The 17,138-nt window shown below is 56.0% G+C and overlaps 1 protein-coding gene across 5 annotated transcripts in view; it reads right to left on the reverse strand.

The window, feature by feature from the left end:
* The window catches only part of SEPTIN9 (septin 9), a 218,731-nt gene that overhangs the window by 87,563 nt on the left and 114,030 nt on the right, over positions 1 to 17,138 (reverse strand). For all 5 annotated transcript variants that reach the window (XM_030827377.1, XM_030827379.1, XM_030827383.1 and 2 more), the window contains one exon: positions 10,425 to 11,069. In XM_030827377.1, coding sequence (XP_030683237.1) covers positions 10,425 to 11,069 — 645 coding nt within the window. The remainder of the gene's footprint in view (positions 1 to 10,424; positions 11,070 to 17,138) is intronic.

Below are 17,138 nucleotides of genomic sequence, written 5' to 3' on the forward strand. Positions count from 1 at the left end.
CCAAAAGCTAAAAGGGAAAGCAGAGACTTGACAACATCAGGATTAAAATGTTCTGTGTGGAAGAACATCCCAGAAATAAAATTAGAAGTAGGCAGCTGGGGACAAGACACTCGTACCTGCTGTGATAAAGATGTACAAATAACTCTTTTTTTTCTTTTTTTTAGACAGGATCTCACTCTGTCACCCAGGCTGGAGTGCAGTGGTACGATCACAGCTCACTGCAGCCTCAAACTCCCAGACTCAAATGATCCTCCCACGTCAGCCTCCTGAGTAGCTGGGACTACAGCCGCACCACCTCACCCAGCTAATTTTTGCAGAGATGCAGTTTTGCCATGTTGCCTAGGCTGGTCTCGAACTCCTTAAGCTCGAGCAATCCGCCCACTTCAGCCTCCCAAAGTGCTGGGATTATAGGTGTGAGCCACCATGCCTGGCCTACAAAGAACTCTTTTTAAAAAATTTCAACAAGAAAAGGATAAACCATCCAAATGAAAAGAGAACACAGGGCCCTGGCCTGTAACATACGAAGAGATAATCCCTCTCGCTTGACCGAGATGCACAAAATAAAACACCAATTGGACAGCGTTTGGCCCTCAGCCAGGGTTGAGGGGCATAGGACCTCCCTGCTGGACCATCACTGCACAGGGCCCGGCAGACAGCTAAGCAGGCCGGCGAGGGGAGGGGTCCTAAAAATTCTAGTAACCACTTTAGAGACCAATTCAGGAACAAGGATGAATTTTTTTTTTTTTTTTTTTTTTTTTTTTTTTTTTTTGATATGGAGTCTCGCTCTGTCACCCAGACTGGAGTGCAGTGGCACGATCTTGGCTCACTGCAACCTCTGCCTCCTGGGTTCAAGCAAGTCTCCTGCCTTAGCCTCCCGAGTAGCTGGGACTATAGGCACAAGCCACCATGCCCAGCTAATTTTTGTATTTATAGTAGAGATGGGGTTTCACCATGTTGGCCAGGCTGGTCTTGAACTCCTGACCTCAGGTGATCAGCCTGCCTCAGCCTCCCAAAGTGCTGGGATTACAGGCATGAGCCACTGTGCCCAGCAGATCAAAACTTAAATGCACACATCCTTGACACAGAAATTCACTAACAGCTCATCCTACAGTCGTGTGCACATGTACAAGTGCGAGAACATCTGTTGCAGCCTCTCAATCACAGTGGGAAGCTGGACAAGCCTGGCAGGGCCATGGGACAGCTGATGATACAACCATTAAAAGGAACGTGCTACTTTGGGAGGCCGAGGTGGGCGAATCTCGAGGTCAGGAGTTCAAGACCAGCCTGGCCAACATGGTGAAACCCCGTCTCTACTAAAAATACAAAAATTAGCCAGGTGTGGTGGCAAGCACCTGTAATTTCAGCTACTCAGGAGGCTGAGGCAGGAGAATCACTTGAAACCGGAAGGCGGAAGGTGAAGGTTACAGTGAGCCGAGATCGCACCACTGCACTCCAGACTGGGCAACGCTCTGTCTCAAAAAAAAAAAAAAAAAAAAGGAATGTGCTACATCCACAAGTGGCAACAGTGTTGTTAAATGGAAAAAATAAAAGCTGGTAGCAGAAGTCTGATTTCCTTTGTGTTCTTGAAAAGTCTATATTTACACATTGACTTTTTTTACACAAGCCCTGAATGACTCTCCACGAATAAAATTCAGGGGAGTGCCACACCCAGCTGTTAACATGGCCACCCCTTGGGAGAGAGTTGGGGAATGGGAGAGAAAAACTTCCTTTCCAAATTTCATGTGAGCTTCATTAATTTTCTATCTAAGAATGACTGGGAATCGCTTTTTTTTTTTTTTTTCCAGATGGAGTCTTGTTGTGTCGCCCAGGCTGGACTGCACTGGCGCGATCTCAGCTCACTTCAACCTCCGCCTCCTGGGTTCAAGTGATTCTCCTGCCTCAGCCTCCCAAGCAGCTGGGACTACAGGTGCCCACCATCACGCCCGGTCGTGCTTTGCTTTTTAGGATGAAGAAAGGGAAAGGTCACAGGGAGAATGGGAGCCAGAACACAGAGCAGGGCTTCTAAACATCAGCTTGTGGGCGAGAGACACGGGGCGACACCACCGGCCTGGAACCTAGGGATGGCATGAGGTGCTGCTCGGGGGCTTCAGACAAGGCCTGCCTGCTGATTAAATAAGGGTTGTACTGGCTTTTGTTTATGTGCTTATTTAACACAAATCCCCCAGGCGCTCCAGCCCTGCTTCACGAATCATCACTGTTCACTCTACCCATGCTGCACAGGAAGAATTGTGCCCACTTCCACAATGAGAAAACGGACCAGAGAGGAAAGCCACTAGGCAGGGCAGTGTGAGGGCAAAGCTCCTCTACCATTTCCCCACACACGAGTGGGCAAGGCATTACAGGCGTCTACATCGTAACCTCTGTGGGCCATTTTGGAAGGTGACAGATGGAATCAGTGATTTCCAGGGCCATTTCCGGTTCCAGGTTTCAGATTGGGGCCGTGGAGTGGAATCGAGCTTGACCCAGGTGTGGTGACGGTGGCCGTGTAACTGGACAAATCACTTTCCCCCTCACCTGCACTGGATGAGACCAGGAATCTCCACCCTGGGTTCCTTAAGGGTCCTGGGGCTCCACAGAGTACACCCAGTAGCAGCAGTGAGATGGGGGGACAGGGTCGGGGGAGCTCAATGCCTCCCCCAACTTTAATCAGAGCATCTCCACTTTAACCCCTTCCTGGGCCCAGTGTTGGGAGAGAACGGGAAGGAAGCTCAGCCCTGGCCATGGGCTACTCTAGCCTGTCAGTTACAGCCCAGACCCCAGGAGCCCCCTTGGACTGAAGGAGACAGAGTCACTTTTAACACCCACAGAAAACCCTGGAGAGGAAGTGGAGTCCAACAAAGGAAGCGCCTCCCTGCCGCTCTCGGACATGAGGTCCCAGGTGACACAGTGTGTCGGCATCCTCCCAGGCTGTCTGCTGGAATCCAGGGTCTGGTTAGGGGCTGCCCACACTTCAGGCCCCCGGGCGGGGAGTCTGAGTACGCTCCTCCAGGGTTGAATGTGTCCTCTGTCCACGCGGCACAGAGCATGGCTGTCTGGCCGGGGCGCGCCCCTCCGGACAGGCTTGCCATTGTGCAGACCCTCAATCCCAGCAGCTGTCCCGGGCCTGGGAGGCTGCGGGTGCAGACACAGCTCCTCTCTCTTCTGGCAGCTGCTCTGGCTTCCTGGGACAAGCGCTGAGAGGAGGCCTCACCCAGTGCCATGTGTCTGGGGGCCGGGGCTCCATCCTGGGGCCGGGCAGGGTGGTCAGGGCTACAGAGCTGCAAGAGGCGCAGCAGAGAAACCGCCCCCAGCGCCTGCCTCCCGGCCCCACCCTTCCCCGCAGCTGTGCGCTCTATTTAAGGTATTCCACAGCTGCTCGGCACCCGCTGCATTCCCGGACCAGCCCTCCTTTCCTCTCACCCCTGCACGGGGTGCTTGGCAGGCAGCCGAGCAGGCCGGCGAGGGGAGGGGTTCTCTTCCTGGGCGCTGGAGCCAGGCTCTGTTCTCTGGCCCCACCCCATCCCACCACAAAGGAGACACACCGGGCCTGGCCGACCCTTCCCTATTGATCCTCCTGTTCCCCCAGCACATGGGGGACTTCCCGCTCTAGACCTAGGTCTGAGAGGCTCCAGGGACAGCTCGGAGAAGGAGGGGAAAGAGAAAGAGATCCAATCCCAAAGTAAAAGGGGACCTGGGTGCCCTCTGGAAGCAGCTCAGGAAAATGGGAGGAGGTGGGCGCAGCGGGACCTTCCGGGTAAGGCATCCCGGCAGGAACGTCAGTGCCTTCTGGACACCCGGCTTTCGCCCTCCAGAAGCAGAAGCACACAGCCCCACAAAGAAAAACCCTGCAGGCTTAGGACCCAAGGCATGACACGATCCAAACTCACTGCTTCATCAGACACCAGTGAGTCCCTCAACACTTACCAAGGCCCCCTGCCTTACACCTGGTACTGGATGAAGCTGCAGACCCTGCCTCAGGGAGTTCACAGTCCAGGGATAGGCTCAGAGCCTGTGTGGGGTGTCCTGTAAACACGGGGCCAGGAGCTGGGCTGTCTATGGGGCCCTTCCTCCCTAAATCACGGTGGTCACCTTCTCCACGACTTCACAGTCCCTGATCCCCACCAGGAACTTCTGGGGCCCAGCAGGTGTTCCTCCCTTGCAGGCTGATGCCCACCGTCCCCACCCCCCACTCAGGCTCAGCTCTGACCCCACTTTCCCCAAAGCCACCTCTTCACTGCTCTGTGTTGGGTGGTTCCAGGGAGCCCTGTGCTTTGATTAACTCTATACTCAATGCTGTACTGGCAGCCCTGCTGTCTGAGCCGAGATTCCTCTCTGTTCTGTCCCTGGAACACAGGGCCTGGTGCGGACCAAGTATGCGAAGAGCCACGCCCACCATCATCGGCTCCGGGGGTCCTGACTCTCAGCTCCCTCAACGCTCCACCCACACGACAAAGATTTCCAGACCCTCTGGGTCACAAGAAAACTACTGAGACAGGCTGCCATGTCTGCCCCACCCCAATTTCACACCCATGGTCACAAGCGGCCCCAGCACCACTGTGGACTCCCTTCTTGGTTCCTGGGGTGGGTGGATACATGAGAGCTCAGCCCCCCGCCACCTCTGCAAATGCCTCTTTGACAGATCAAGAAATTGAGGCTGGGAGGGGTGGAATGATGGTTCAGAACCAGCTGGCTCATGGGGCAAAGCTGGGACATGCCCAGAACTGAGCTGGGCACCAGGCCTGGCCTCCCTCTTGCCCCCAGTGAGCATCCCAAGAAGGCAGAGAACCAGACCCATGAACGAGCGCTAAGCACCCGCCTTATAAGGCAGCTCTGGAGAAACTTGGCTGGTGTGGCTGAGGAGCCGGAGGGGGGTAACTCTGGTGGGGGGGCTCTGAGCCAGCGGCCAGCCCTTGCAGGCTCAGTCCTGGGTGCTGCAGCCCAGCCCCACCCCACCCAGAGGCACCCATGTTGGGGGGCAGGGAAAGAGCAGGGATCCGGGAGAGGAGGCAAGGCCGTCCCCACCCAGAGCCTGAGAGGACCAGGGATGACCCCGAAGGATGAACACCCTTCTGTGGGAGGACAGCAAGGAGGGTGCCAAGTCCAGGGGCAGGGCCAGAGCCCCGGAAACTGAGAATCCACCACACCAGCATAAAGCTCAGACCTCACCAGGCCCTGAGGAGGAGAAGCAGGCAGAGAGGCCTCTGCCCTCTGCAGCCCCTCTCTTCCTCTCCCTCCCCTTCAACCATCTAGGTGCCCACACTCCCTCCTAAAATGCTGACTCCTTCCAGAACCCCCACACTGAAGCCAACACCCACCCACTGAGCCCTCCAGCACAACCTCCAGAGGAGAGACCAGGTGCCCTGGGGGTAAAGTTGACCAGGAAAGTTTCTGCTTGGTCCCTAGGGACGTCCCATGGGGGTCACTACATCTGCCTACACGAACCACAAAAAAGCCGTCCCATCTCACCACCAGTGGCTCACTCCTTCAGCATAATTTCATGGCACACCTATGTCCAAGTCACTTGGTATCTTATGGGATTTTTTTTTTTTTTTTTGAGACAGGGTCTCACTGTGTCTCCTAGGCTGGAGTGCAGTGGCACAATCTCAGCTCACCGCAGCCTCAACCTCCCGTGCTTAGGTGATCCTCCCACCTCAGCCTCCTGGGTAGCTGGGCCTACAAGCACATGCTACCATGCCTGGCTAATTTTTTGTATGTTTTGTAAAGACGGGGTTTCTCTATGTTGCCCAGGCTAGTCCCAAACTCCTGGGCTCAAGCAATCTGCCTGCTTCAGTCTCCCAAAGTGCTGGATTTACAGGCATGAGCCACTGCACCCAGCCTCTTATGGGATTCTTTATAAAAACCAAGACAGGCTGGGCACAGTGGCATGATCCCAGCACTTTGGGAGGTCAGGGAAGCTGAGGCGGGTGGGTCACGAGGTCAGGAGTTCGAGACCAGCCTGGCCAAAATGGTGAAACCCTGTCTCTACTAAAAATACAAAAGTTAGCTAGGTGTGGTAGCCCACGCCTATAGTCCCAGCTACTCGGGAGGCTGAGGCAGAAGAATCGCTTGAACCTGGGAGGCAGAGGTTGCAGTGAGCCGAGATCGTGCCACTGCACTCCAGCCTGGGTGACAGAGCGAGACTCTGTCTCAAAAAACAAAAAAGCAAACAAAAATAAACGAAAACAAAAAAAAACAAGACAACAGCCCTACCCTCAGAATCTAGTGGGGGCGTGAAAGGAATTTTGAAGACTATACAGCAAAACCTTAAGCATGGATATTGCTGGCTTACAGGTGAATTTTAGGTTCTTTCTCATTTCTGTACTTCCTGCATTTTAAAGAAAGGGTACTCGATTACTTTTTGTGATCTGAAAAACTACTTTTACATTGAAAAAAAAAAAAAACTACTTTTACAGAGGAAAGAAAGTTTATACACAAATCATTTATATCCCAAGCCAAACATGAGGTATTTGGACTGGGTTTTGAGGGATGCATAGGAGTTCAACAAGGCAGTGATGTAAAGAGAAGCAGAGGTCAGGGTTCAGGAGGTCAGGGCAAAGGGGTTGTGAGGAAAGGTGTGAGAGACCAAGGAAGACCAAAGCAGGAGAAGCTGGGAAGCAGAGAGGTGTGAGCTGAGCAGGGCAGTGAATCAACTGTGGAGGGGCCTATGGTGAGTGAGCAGAGAAGGCTCAGGACGGGAAGAGATCTCAGCAGTGCTGTGCTTTGGAGAAGTCAGTCTGGGAGCAATTCAGCTGGGGCCCCAGGAGACCCTGCCCTGCGCCCACAGCTCTAGGGTGGAGACAAACCACAGCATAGATGCCCTCCCGCAGCCAGAAGCCAAGGGGCTGGGCATCTGCTCAGAGGGCACGGAACTCCCTGATTCCTTTCCCCATGGTGCCAGCTGGATCCCTGGTGCTCGGGGGACAGAGGGGCTGCAGAGATTGGTCAGAGCTGTGCATGTGGGGGCTCAGGGAACTCCCAGCCCAGCCCCACGTGGAGGGGCAGAAGGGGATGGGCCTGCTAGGCCTGCAGGAAAGATGGGCAGGAAGCTGAGTTGGAAAGAACTGGATCCGTGTCCAGAACGGTCGTGACACAGAGAGGGAGGACGGAGAAGCAAGCAGGTGGTGCCTCGGAGGAAGAACTAGTGGGGCTCAGGCCTGGGCCCCCCAAGAAGCCACTCCCATCGGATTTCAAGAGCACTCCTCCATCAGGCAGGCCCTGCCCTCGTCTGTCCCTGCGTTTCCTCCACCTGGACTTGCTTAGGCCCTCGGGACTGTCAGCCCAGCCCACGGACCTCTCCATGTGAGCTGGACTCCCACCTGCACAGGTCCCTGTCCGGGGGCGGCCAGGTCTGGGATGCTGATGGTTTTCTCCCATGCCCCGGCTCCAATGTGTACATCCGATTCCATAGAGAAAGCCACCATCCCCCCAGAGCGCCAGGTTCCTGCCAGCTCTGAAGGCTGCTGCCTCCACGTGGCCTGCCTTTCTCTCCCCTTCCTGGCCTGATGAAATTGCACTTCCACTGCTGGGGAAGCTCCCTGGGCACTCCTTGTGTCCCAGCCATGCTGCTCACGGCTCGGTGAGCTCCAGAAAGCAGAGCCCGCAGGTTGTGTCCCTGGGCCTGGCTCCCGGCAGTCTCTGGCACAATTTAGGGGCTGAACTGTGTCTGCCCCTGGAGGAAGATGTTCTTGTACATCCCCATGGACATCCCCCTACCTGTCCCCCGGAGCCAGGACCATGTCCCTGTGCATCCAGCACCAGCCATCACCGAGATTTAGACGGCTCGGTGACAACCGCTTCCCCAGCCACATCCTGTTTGACTCAGCTGAGTGTGAACACATCAACCCAGGATGGGGGTGTATCCGGCACGTCAAACAAAGGTCCTGCACCAACAGAAGGCAGGGGAGGAAACAGCCTCCTGCCACTCTGCGAACTGCCCATGCCTTTGGCCTGACACCATGCCACCGGCAGCCACTGTCACTGACTCTGGGTGGCTGGGGCAGGGTGGCTCTTCAGAGTCAAGCTTAGACTCTGGGAGAGGGAACACGGACTCACACACTGAGGGCTGGAAAGGACCTTCAAAGGCCCACTAGCCTCTGGCTACTCAGTGTGTTCCGATGCCCCCTCTGTAGGAAATGCAGAGTCCCAGGCCCCAGACCTGCCGAGACGAATGTGCGCTCCACATGCCCGTGAAAGCATGAGGAGCACTGGTCTCCCCACAAACCCACACCCTCTCCAGGCCCCACGTCCTCCCAGCCCCCAGGCCCACTGACCACTGGAGAACTCTCATTCAAAAAAAAAAAACAAGAAAGGGGTTGGGTGGCTCATGCCTATGATCCCAACACTTTGGGAGGCCAAGGCAGGAGGCTCATGTGAACCCAGGAGTTTGAGACCGGCCTGGGCAACCTAGTGAGAACCTGTCTCTACAAAAACATTTTAAAAATTAGCCAGGCATGGTGGCGTGCAACCTGTGGTCCTAGGTACTTGGGAGGCTGAGGGTGGGGGATCACTTGAGCCCAGGGGGCAGAGGTTGCAGTAAGCGGTGATCACACCACTGCACTCCAGCCTGGAGGACGGAGCAAGACCCTGTCTCAAAAAAGCCAAAGAAAAGTCAAAGAAGATGGAAAGCGGGACTTAGAGAGATGTGGAAGCAACACAAAGGTCCACCGATGGAGGAACAGCTACACAACACAGGTGCATCGCACAACAGAATATTATTCAGCCTTTGAAAGGAAGGAAATTCTGCCCCATGCTACAGTACGACGGATGAACCTTTAGGACGTCATGCTGAGTGAAATGAGCCAGACACAAAATGGGCAATTATTGTATTTTTCCACTCACACAAGGTTCCTAGAGTGGTGAAATAAATTCATAATAAAGACGGAATGGTGGCTGCCAGCAGCTGGGGGAGGGGTATAGGGAGCTTGGTCTAACAGGGACGGAGCTCAGTTTGGGAGGACGAAAAGGGTCCCGGAGATGGACAGTGGTGGCAGCTGCGAACACCGTGAATGTACTGAAACGTACACTGCAAAGTAGCTAAAATTGCACACTGTATGTTGTGTATTTCACGACAGTTAGAAATAAGAAAAGGCCGGGCGCGGTGGCTCACGCTTGTAATCCCAGCACTTTGGGAGGCCGAGGTGGGCGGATCACGAGCTCAGGAGATCGAGACCACGGTGAAACCCCGTCTCTACTAAAAATACAAAAAAAATTAGCCGGGTGTGGTGGCGGGCGCCTGTAGTCCCAGCTACTCGGAGAGGCTGAGGCAGGAGAATGGCGTGAACCCGGGAGGCGGAGCTTGCAGTGAGCCGAGATTGCGCCACTGCACTCCAGCCTGGGCGACAGAGCAAGACTCCGTCTCAAAAAAAAAAAAAAAAAAAAAAAAAAAAAAAAAAAAGAAATAAGAAGAAAAAGCTCAATCAAAAACCCAGACTGTGCTGTTCATCCAACCCAGGAAGGCTTACTGAGCATTACTGAGTTCGATCCTGTGCCCAGAATCAGACCTGGCTCTCGAGGGGCTTCTAACCCAGGTGGCACCTTGACATAGCCCCATGGAGCCACAATCCCTGATGGGGCCAGGGGGCATGCTTCTGAGAAGGGACCCAACCACATCCCACAGCCTGGCATTTCCGAACAGGCCCTGTGTCCCACAGGACTGGCACCAATCCCTGCCTGTAAGCTCCACGTCAGCACGGCTCTGGGCTTGAGCCCTCCCAGGACACTGCTGGAGCCCCATGGCCTCTCTCCTCTCGCCAGAAGGGCACCCCCAAATAAAACTGTGTGCAGCTATCACAGAGCCCCCTGGTCCAGGCACCCCTTCCCAGTGCCCTGGGAATTTTGTCCTGCAGGCTGAGGTGCTCCTCATGTTCCCCTCCCTCTGCCACAACCATCCCTCCTGGGGGAGGAGGACGAGGCCACGAGCTCCAGTGCAAGCCTCAGGAGGCATACGTCCCTCCTCCCTTCCCCGAGCCCTCGGCCTCTGCTGGGCATATCCAGGCAGCCTGCAATTCCTCAAGCAGGAGCCACCGAAATGTGACAGCCCTTCCAGGGGTCTCAACTCCACCCTGTCCCACACCCCTGCACGAGCCCACCCTGGTTCCTGCGTGCATCCTCATTCTCCAAGCCTCCCAGGCCCTCCAGGGACACACAGCAGACAGAGGTCCTAGCAAGGCCCATGGTGACCAATAAAGGAGGCTCCTTGAAACCCAGAGAATCTTTCCAAACTCTCACTCAAGTCCCACTTGGGGCATCTTGGCATGTTCTCATCAGGCAGAGAGACCCCCACCCCCATGCATTCCGGTCTTTCTGGGTCTCCAGGGTAGCATCTCCCACCCATATCCGGCTTCTTCCCCCAAGATTCTGTGGCAAAGCCAGCAACCAGGCCCCCCATTACCACAGCATCCAAGACCCAGCGCTCTGCAACTCACCCTCCTGGCTCCGGGGTGTAGCCTCAGCCACAGGGGGCTGGGGCTTGGGCTCCAGCCTGCTCTGCAGCTGAGACACGGGGGCGGGCTCTGAATTCTCCAGAGTCTGGGCTGGGCTGGGGGCGGCGGGCGCCTCAGCAGGCTTGGGCATCTGGATCTCCACCCTCTTGGGGGCTGCGTCAGTGGCAGGGGCAGTGGGCACCTCAGGGATCTTGGAAGCAGGGGGCTCCATCCTCCGGTGGGCGGACTCCTGGGGTTTGACGATGGTGATCTCCGTCCTCCGAGGGGCCGGCTCTGGCGTCTTGTGGCCCAACACCTCAGCCCTCTTGAGCCCGAACCGGGACGGCCCGATGGCCCCGGCGTTCTCCACCTGCTTAGATGAGATGTCAATGGACAGCTCAGTGCGCCGGGACACCGGCTCGGCCGCCTTGGGGCCCGAGAGCTCCACCCTCCGCAGGGACGCCTTGGGGGAGCGCTGGCTTAGGGAGTCCACATGGCGGGCCGAGGGCTCTGAGTTCTTCACGCCCAGGTCCTGGAATTTCTGGGTGGAGCTGGCCACAGTGGCTCGGAGTAGGGGAGTCTGGACCCTCCGGGGTGGGGTGGAGTTGGGTGTCTCGACCTCCTCGACCTCAAAAGATCTTTTCAAGGCTGAAAAATAAAGAGAGGGGGTGCAATTGGTGAGTGGATGGCTCGGCAACACTCTGGCATGTTTCCTGCTAAGGAGCAGCAGAGGAAGACAGGCGATGCTGCGGTGAGGGCCCAGGGGCTCTTCCCATCCTTCATGTCTCAGCAAGCGGAAGGGACAGCCCCATCCTAGGAGACCCACAGCAAGCGGAAGGGACAGCCCCATCCTAGGAGACCCGCAGCAAGTGGAAGGGACAGCCCCATCCTAGGAGACCTGCAGCAAGCGGAAGGGACAGCCCCATCCTAGGAGACCCACAGCAAGTGGAAGGGACAGCCCCATCCTAGGAGACCCGTCATGAGTTCTGGGGCAGCGATGCAGGCTGGAGTGGGAAGACGCTGCCCATCGTGTCTTGCCATGGCCACGGCGCAAACCACACAGCCCCCCACCTCCAGCTACGTCTACACAGGAACGTTCTAGTTTCAGAGAAGACTTTTATTTCCTTCTTTTTTTTTGGAGATGGAGTCTTGCTCTGTTGCCCTGGCTAGAGTGCAGTGGCACCTCCCGGGTTCAAGCGATTCTCCTACCTCAACCTCCCCGGTAGCTAGGATTACAGGCATGGGCCACCAAGCCTGGCTAATTTTTGTGTTTTTAGTAGAGACGGGGTTTCACCATGTTGGTCAGTCTGGTCTCGAACTCCTGACCTCAAGTGATCCACCCACCTCGGCCTCCCAAAGTGCTGGGATTACAGGCGTGAGCCACCGCGCCCGGCCTTGATTTCCTTCTTGTCACAGCTGTTTTTACCCCTCCTCGCCTCCAGCCAAGGCACACACTGGGACACCACCAGTAAACACACCTCTACCATCAGCCACAGCGGGGGACATGCCTCCAATAATAAGTGACCACAACGGTAGCCAATCAGAACTGCAGCGGGAACAAAACCCCATCAATGACACCAAGAGCGGACACCGGAGCTTTTAGTGCCACCGAGGCGCTGGGCTTACCGAGCTCATCACATCTACAGCCGCTTAACCCTGGGACGTAAAGAGTACCAATACCCCCAGTACAGATGGGGAAAGTGGGGCACAGGGTAGACACGGAGCCAGACTGTACATCAGGCTGATACCAGAGCCCAAGGTTCTAACCACTCGGTTGTCCGGCTCCCCCAGCTTAGTCCACAGGAACCAACTTTCTCAGCCATCAGCCTCTCCTGCATCTTCCCATCCAATACTACAAGCCCGTGCAGTGATGCCAACCACCCAGCTCCCGCCCTGCAGCCATCCTGCCTCTCCACCAGGGTCTGCTCCCTCGGAGGTGGTGGGGATGGTACCTGGGAAGCTGCCACCTCCACAGTCCCCACAACCGCACTCCAAATGAGAGCCAGCGCTCCTGGTTATCAGCGCCCGAGCAGGGAGGGACCCACATGGCAGGCACATTCACCAGCTCCTTCCCCAGGCCAGGCCCACAGCACACCCCCGTGGAGACCCACAGTGTCTCCCCAGCCACTCCCTGCCTCACCAGGCCACAGAGTCCGGGTCTCATGGGATCCCACCACTGCCTCCTCTGCCCACAGGAAAAGGGATGACAGCTGGTTCCCAGCCCCCAACAATAGCTCTCCAGGACCATTTCAGTGTCTTCCCCTCACGGGTCTCTCTTCCTCCAAATGCACTCAGGCACTGGGGAGGGGAAGAGGAAGCCCAACGCCCTAATCCTGGCCGCCTCAGCTGCCAGCTTCCTGGGCAAGGCACTCCTGTGGGCACCCTCTCTAAGCCACGGACACCTCTCCTTCTTGGTGGACACAGACAAAATCCTGGGTCACTAAGCTCAACCTCCACCCGAAGCTGGGCTAGGAGCCCCGTGGACTCCAGGAAACTCTCAGTTGTCAGAGGCCCTGTCTCAGCTCCATCACTGCCCTGGAGGATATGGGCCCGGCATGGCCAGAGCTGTTCACTTCTCAAGAGAGTAGAAATCAGGATCTTTATATGGTATCTCCTAATCTTTAAACGCTGACACAAAGCAAAACAAGCCCTTTTTAAAACACCGAGCAGCCTGGCTGACATGGTGAAACCCCATCTTTACTAAAAAAAAAAATTAGCTGGGCATGTTGACACTCACCTATAGTCCCAGCTACTCGGGAGGCTGAGGCAGGAGAATCGCTTGAACCCGGGAGGCAGAGGTTGCAGAGCTGAGATCGTGTCACTGCACTCAGCCTGAGTGACAGAGCGAGACTCTGTCTCCAAAAACTAAAACTAAAAACAAAACAAAACACTGCAGGGCCAAACAAAATCAAATCCACAGGCTGTATTCGCCTGTGGGTCCAGCCATGACCTCTGGCTGATCACGTGGCCGCAAGGCAGCAGGATCCTGAGCCTCAGAGTCAGGGGCGTGCCAGGTGTGGGCTCCCGACATGGTGTCACTGCGTCCCTCTGCACCCTGCATGCAAACTGCTGGCTCTGTTCCGATTCTGCAGAAGCCCCAGGGCCCCAAGGAAAGGTTGAATGTCCTACTTCTACCAGCCAGAAAGTCCAGGGTTCGATGCCCAGAACTGAATGTAATGAGATGGGCTTACCGAGCTCATCACATCTATAGCCGCTTAACCCTGGGACGTAAAGAGTACCAATACCCCCCGTCCAGATGGGGAAAGTGAGGCACAGGGTAGACACAGAGCCAGACTGCACATCGGGCTGATGCCAGAAAGTGCAGAGCTGAATGCCTGGGTCTTCATGTGGTTCCCAGGGCCTCCTGCGGTCCTCTGATCTGCCCCCTGCCTCCTGAGCACTGTCCAAACTGTCCCCACATGGTGTGCCTCTGTCCTATGGGTGCTGTAGAGCAGGGGCTGGCTTCCAGGTGTCCCCAGCATCCTTCCGTTTGGCCACGTTGGAGAACAGAAACTAGACAGGAGAAGGCCTTGTCCCAGGTCCAACCCAAGAAAACAAACGACCTTCCCTGGGAGATCTGGTGAACTCACTCCCTCCTTGGGGAGTCCCCTTGGAGTCACCGCCACCATGGCCAACTCATGATTTAAGACCCTGCACCAAAGCAGAACCTGCCCTGGTACGAGCTTATGATTGAGTCTACAGTGCAGATGTAGTGATTTATTCCAGCCAGGCCCACGTGCACAAGCAGATCATTCTAGAACCGGAGCTGGCCCCTCCCCCAGGGCACTCCTCCTTCCTCCAGTTGTCTGCGTGGCTGGCGCCTCACCACCTTGGCCATCTGTGCAAAATGCACATGCGTGCCGGTCCCCAGCGGTCCTCTCTTCTCTTTCAATGCTTGGTGTCTTCATGGATGGGTCCCTCCCTCCCCACTAGCTGGCCCCTGCGCTTACCGTCCAGCTCTATGATCCCTCTGGGTGTTTTGGTCCAGCACCACTCCCATGCCCACTAGCTCTAAGTAAGCTCTGAGACAGCAGGGGCTGTTCCACCCGCAGGGGCCACCCCACCATCAGGACGGCGCTGCTCAAAGGCAGGTTTGTTCCAGGTAACAGCCAGGAGATCTCACAGCCTCCAGAACTGTGAGAGAATACAACTGTCTGCTAGGAGAACAGTGAGAACAGGAGACGCCCCACTCTGGAGGTGTCCATCTTCCGCAGGAGATGCCCCATTCTGGGGGTGTCCATCTTCCCCAAGGAAACCATGTCCCTGCTGGAATGTCAAGAAGGTGACACCTAAATGAAGAGGTGCCCACCTGGCTCATGCCATCCCCCCAAACGAGCATGCCACCGCCGCCTCCTCCTCCTCCTCTTGTGAATCCTCCTCAAAGCCAAGCCCGCTCCAGCTCCCTTCCCAGGGGGGCTGGCCCCCCACACAGTCCACACCAACCCCTCCCCACGTCATCCCGGCCACGTCATGACTGTTGAGATTGGCTGCAGGGGGTGTGTTCCGGCCCCCCGGGAACAGAGTTGAATGTTCTCTACTCCATGACACCATGCCTTCACCAGGCCTCAGGTGCTTCTAGAAAACCTACTAAGCCAGGTGTGGTGGCTCATGCCTGTAACCCCAACACTTTGGGAAGCCAAGGTGGGCAGATCACTTGAGTCCAGGAGTTCAAGACCAACCTCGGCAACATGGCGAAACCCTGACTCCCCTAAACAATACAAAAATTGGCCAGGGGTGGTGGCATATGCCTGTAATCCCAGCTACTCGAGAGGCTGAGGTGAGAGGATCACTTGAGGCCAGGAGGTCAAGGCTGCAGTGTGCCATGATCACACCACTACACTCCAGCCTGGATGACAGAGTGAGACTGTCTCAAAAAAAAAAAAAAAAAAAAGACAACCAAAACCTACTAAAGGCCAGGCGTGGTGGCTCACGCCTGTAATCCCAGCACTTTGGGAGGCCAAGGCAGGCCCAAGGCAGGCGGATCACCTGAGGTCAGGAGTTCGAGACCGGCCTGGCCAACATGGTAAAACCCTGTCTCTACTAAAAACACAAAAAAATTAGCCAGGCATGGGGGTGGGCGCCTGTAATCCCAGCTACTTGGAAGACTGAGGCAGGAGAATCACTTAAATTCGGGAGGCAGAGGTTGCAGTGAGCCCAGATCGTGCCACAGTACTCCAGCCTGGGTGACAAAGCAAGACTTCATCTCAAAAAAAAAAGGCTGGATCACAAGATCACAGGATAGGCACAAGCCCTAAGGGAGCTCCCAAGGAGGAGGGACACACTAGACCTTCACCCCCATTTCAGCCTGCGAAGATTCACTTTCGTCTGAGGCTCTGTAGAGGGTTGACTAGTGACCCCCAAAAAGACATGTCTAATGCCTAACCCCAAGAACCCACAAATGTGACCTTATTTGTAAAAAGGGTCTTTGCAGATGTGATTCGGGATCCCGGGATGAGACTATCCTGGATTTGTGATGGGCTCTAAATCCAGTGCTCGGTGTCCTTATAGGAGAAAGGCAGAAGGGGACTCGGGACACAAAGAGACATGGTGGAGAGGGCTACGTGATGACAGAGCAGAGACTGCAGAGATGCTGCCGAAGCCAAGGAGCGCCGGAGCCAACGGAAGCTGGAGGAGGCAGGGAAGGGTCCTCCCCTCGAGCTGTCAGAGGAAGGGCGGTCCTGCCAATACCTTGATTTCAAATTTCTGGCCTCCAGAACCACGAGCGAATCAATCTTTGTTGGGCCACTTGGTTTCCACTAATTTGTTCCGGCAGCCCCAGGACACTCACAACGAGACCCCTGGGAAGATGAAACCGTCGGGCTGCACAGTGGCCCAGGGTCAGTCTCGCTGGTGTGGTCACCCACTCTCCAGCCCAGCCCCAATCCCACCACAACCACACTCGACAAATGGCCCACCGTGGGCCCACAGACACGTGGCCACTCCAGAGCTGCCACATCAGAAGCCCAGAGGAGCGAGAGCTGCCTCTTTCCCCCTTCTTGGAGTCTCACAAAAACCCCAGATGGTTGGAGTAGTCATCGGAGGAATCACATCACTCTAGATTCTTGTTTCACTGCTGGGATATTTGGCAATGAAACAAGATCATCCCTGCCAGGGATGCCTCATGGGCAACTGCCTCCCCACGGAGGACGCTGTGAGTTGTACCCAGCCGGGAAAGATTAGGAGATGCCTGTCACCAGGCTGGCAGAACAGGGTTCCCCAGCCTCTCCTCCCCCATCAGAGTCCTAACACTGCGCCCTGGGTCCTGCAGTCACACACAGTCACCCCTCTCTACCCAACGTGCAGACCTCCTGGGAAGCCCCCTGCCACCACCTCACAGGGGAACCGGCATAACCTGCCCAGGGGCAGGTCCTTGTCACTTTATGCATCTCCATCTTCCCTATGGAGGGAGAGGCAGCCAAGGGGTATCCACATTCACCCACAGAAGCAAGATTATTCGTGAGCTTGTCATTTTGCAGATTTTAGACCCCCCTACGTGACTGCACAGATCCACAGGCCCAACTGGGCAGATTCAAAGGACCCACGCAGCAGGGAGGAGCACCGGACGGCTTCCTCCTCTGTCTGCAAGGAGTTAATGCAACCGAGGGACACAGAAGAGGCTCCCAGCTGAGCATCACAACTGTGGACCGTGCACAGTGTCAGAAAGATGCGGAGCCAGGTCATGTTGGGAGGATCCCCATGCTGTCACTGGAAGGTAAA

The sequence above is a fragment of the Nomascus leucogenys genome, chromosome 14, assembly GCF_006542625.1.
Source record: "Nomascus leucogenys isolate Asia chromosome 14, Asia_NLE_v1, whole genome shotgun sequence".
NCBI classification, from domain to species: domain Eukaryota; kingdom Metazoa; phylum Chordata; class Mammalia; order Primates; family Hylobatidae; genus Nomascus; species Nomascus leucogenys.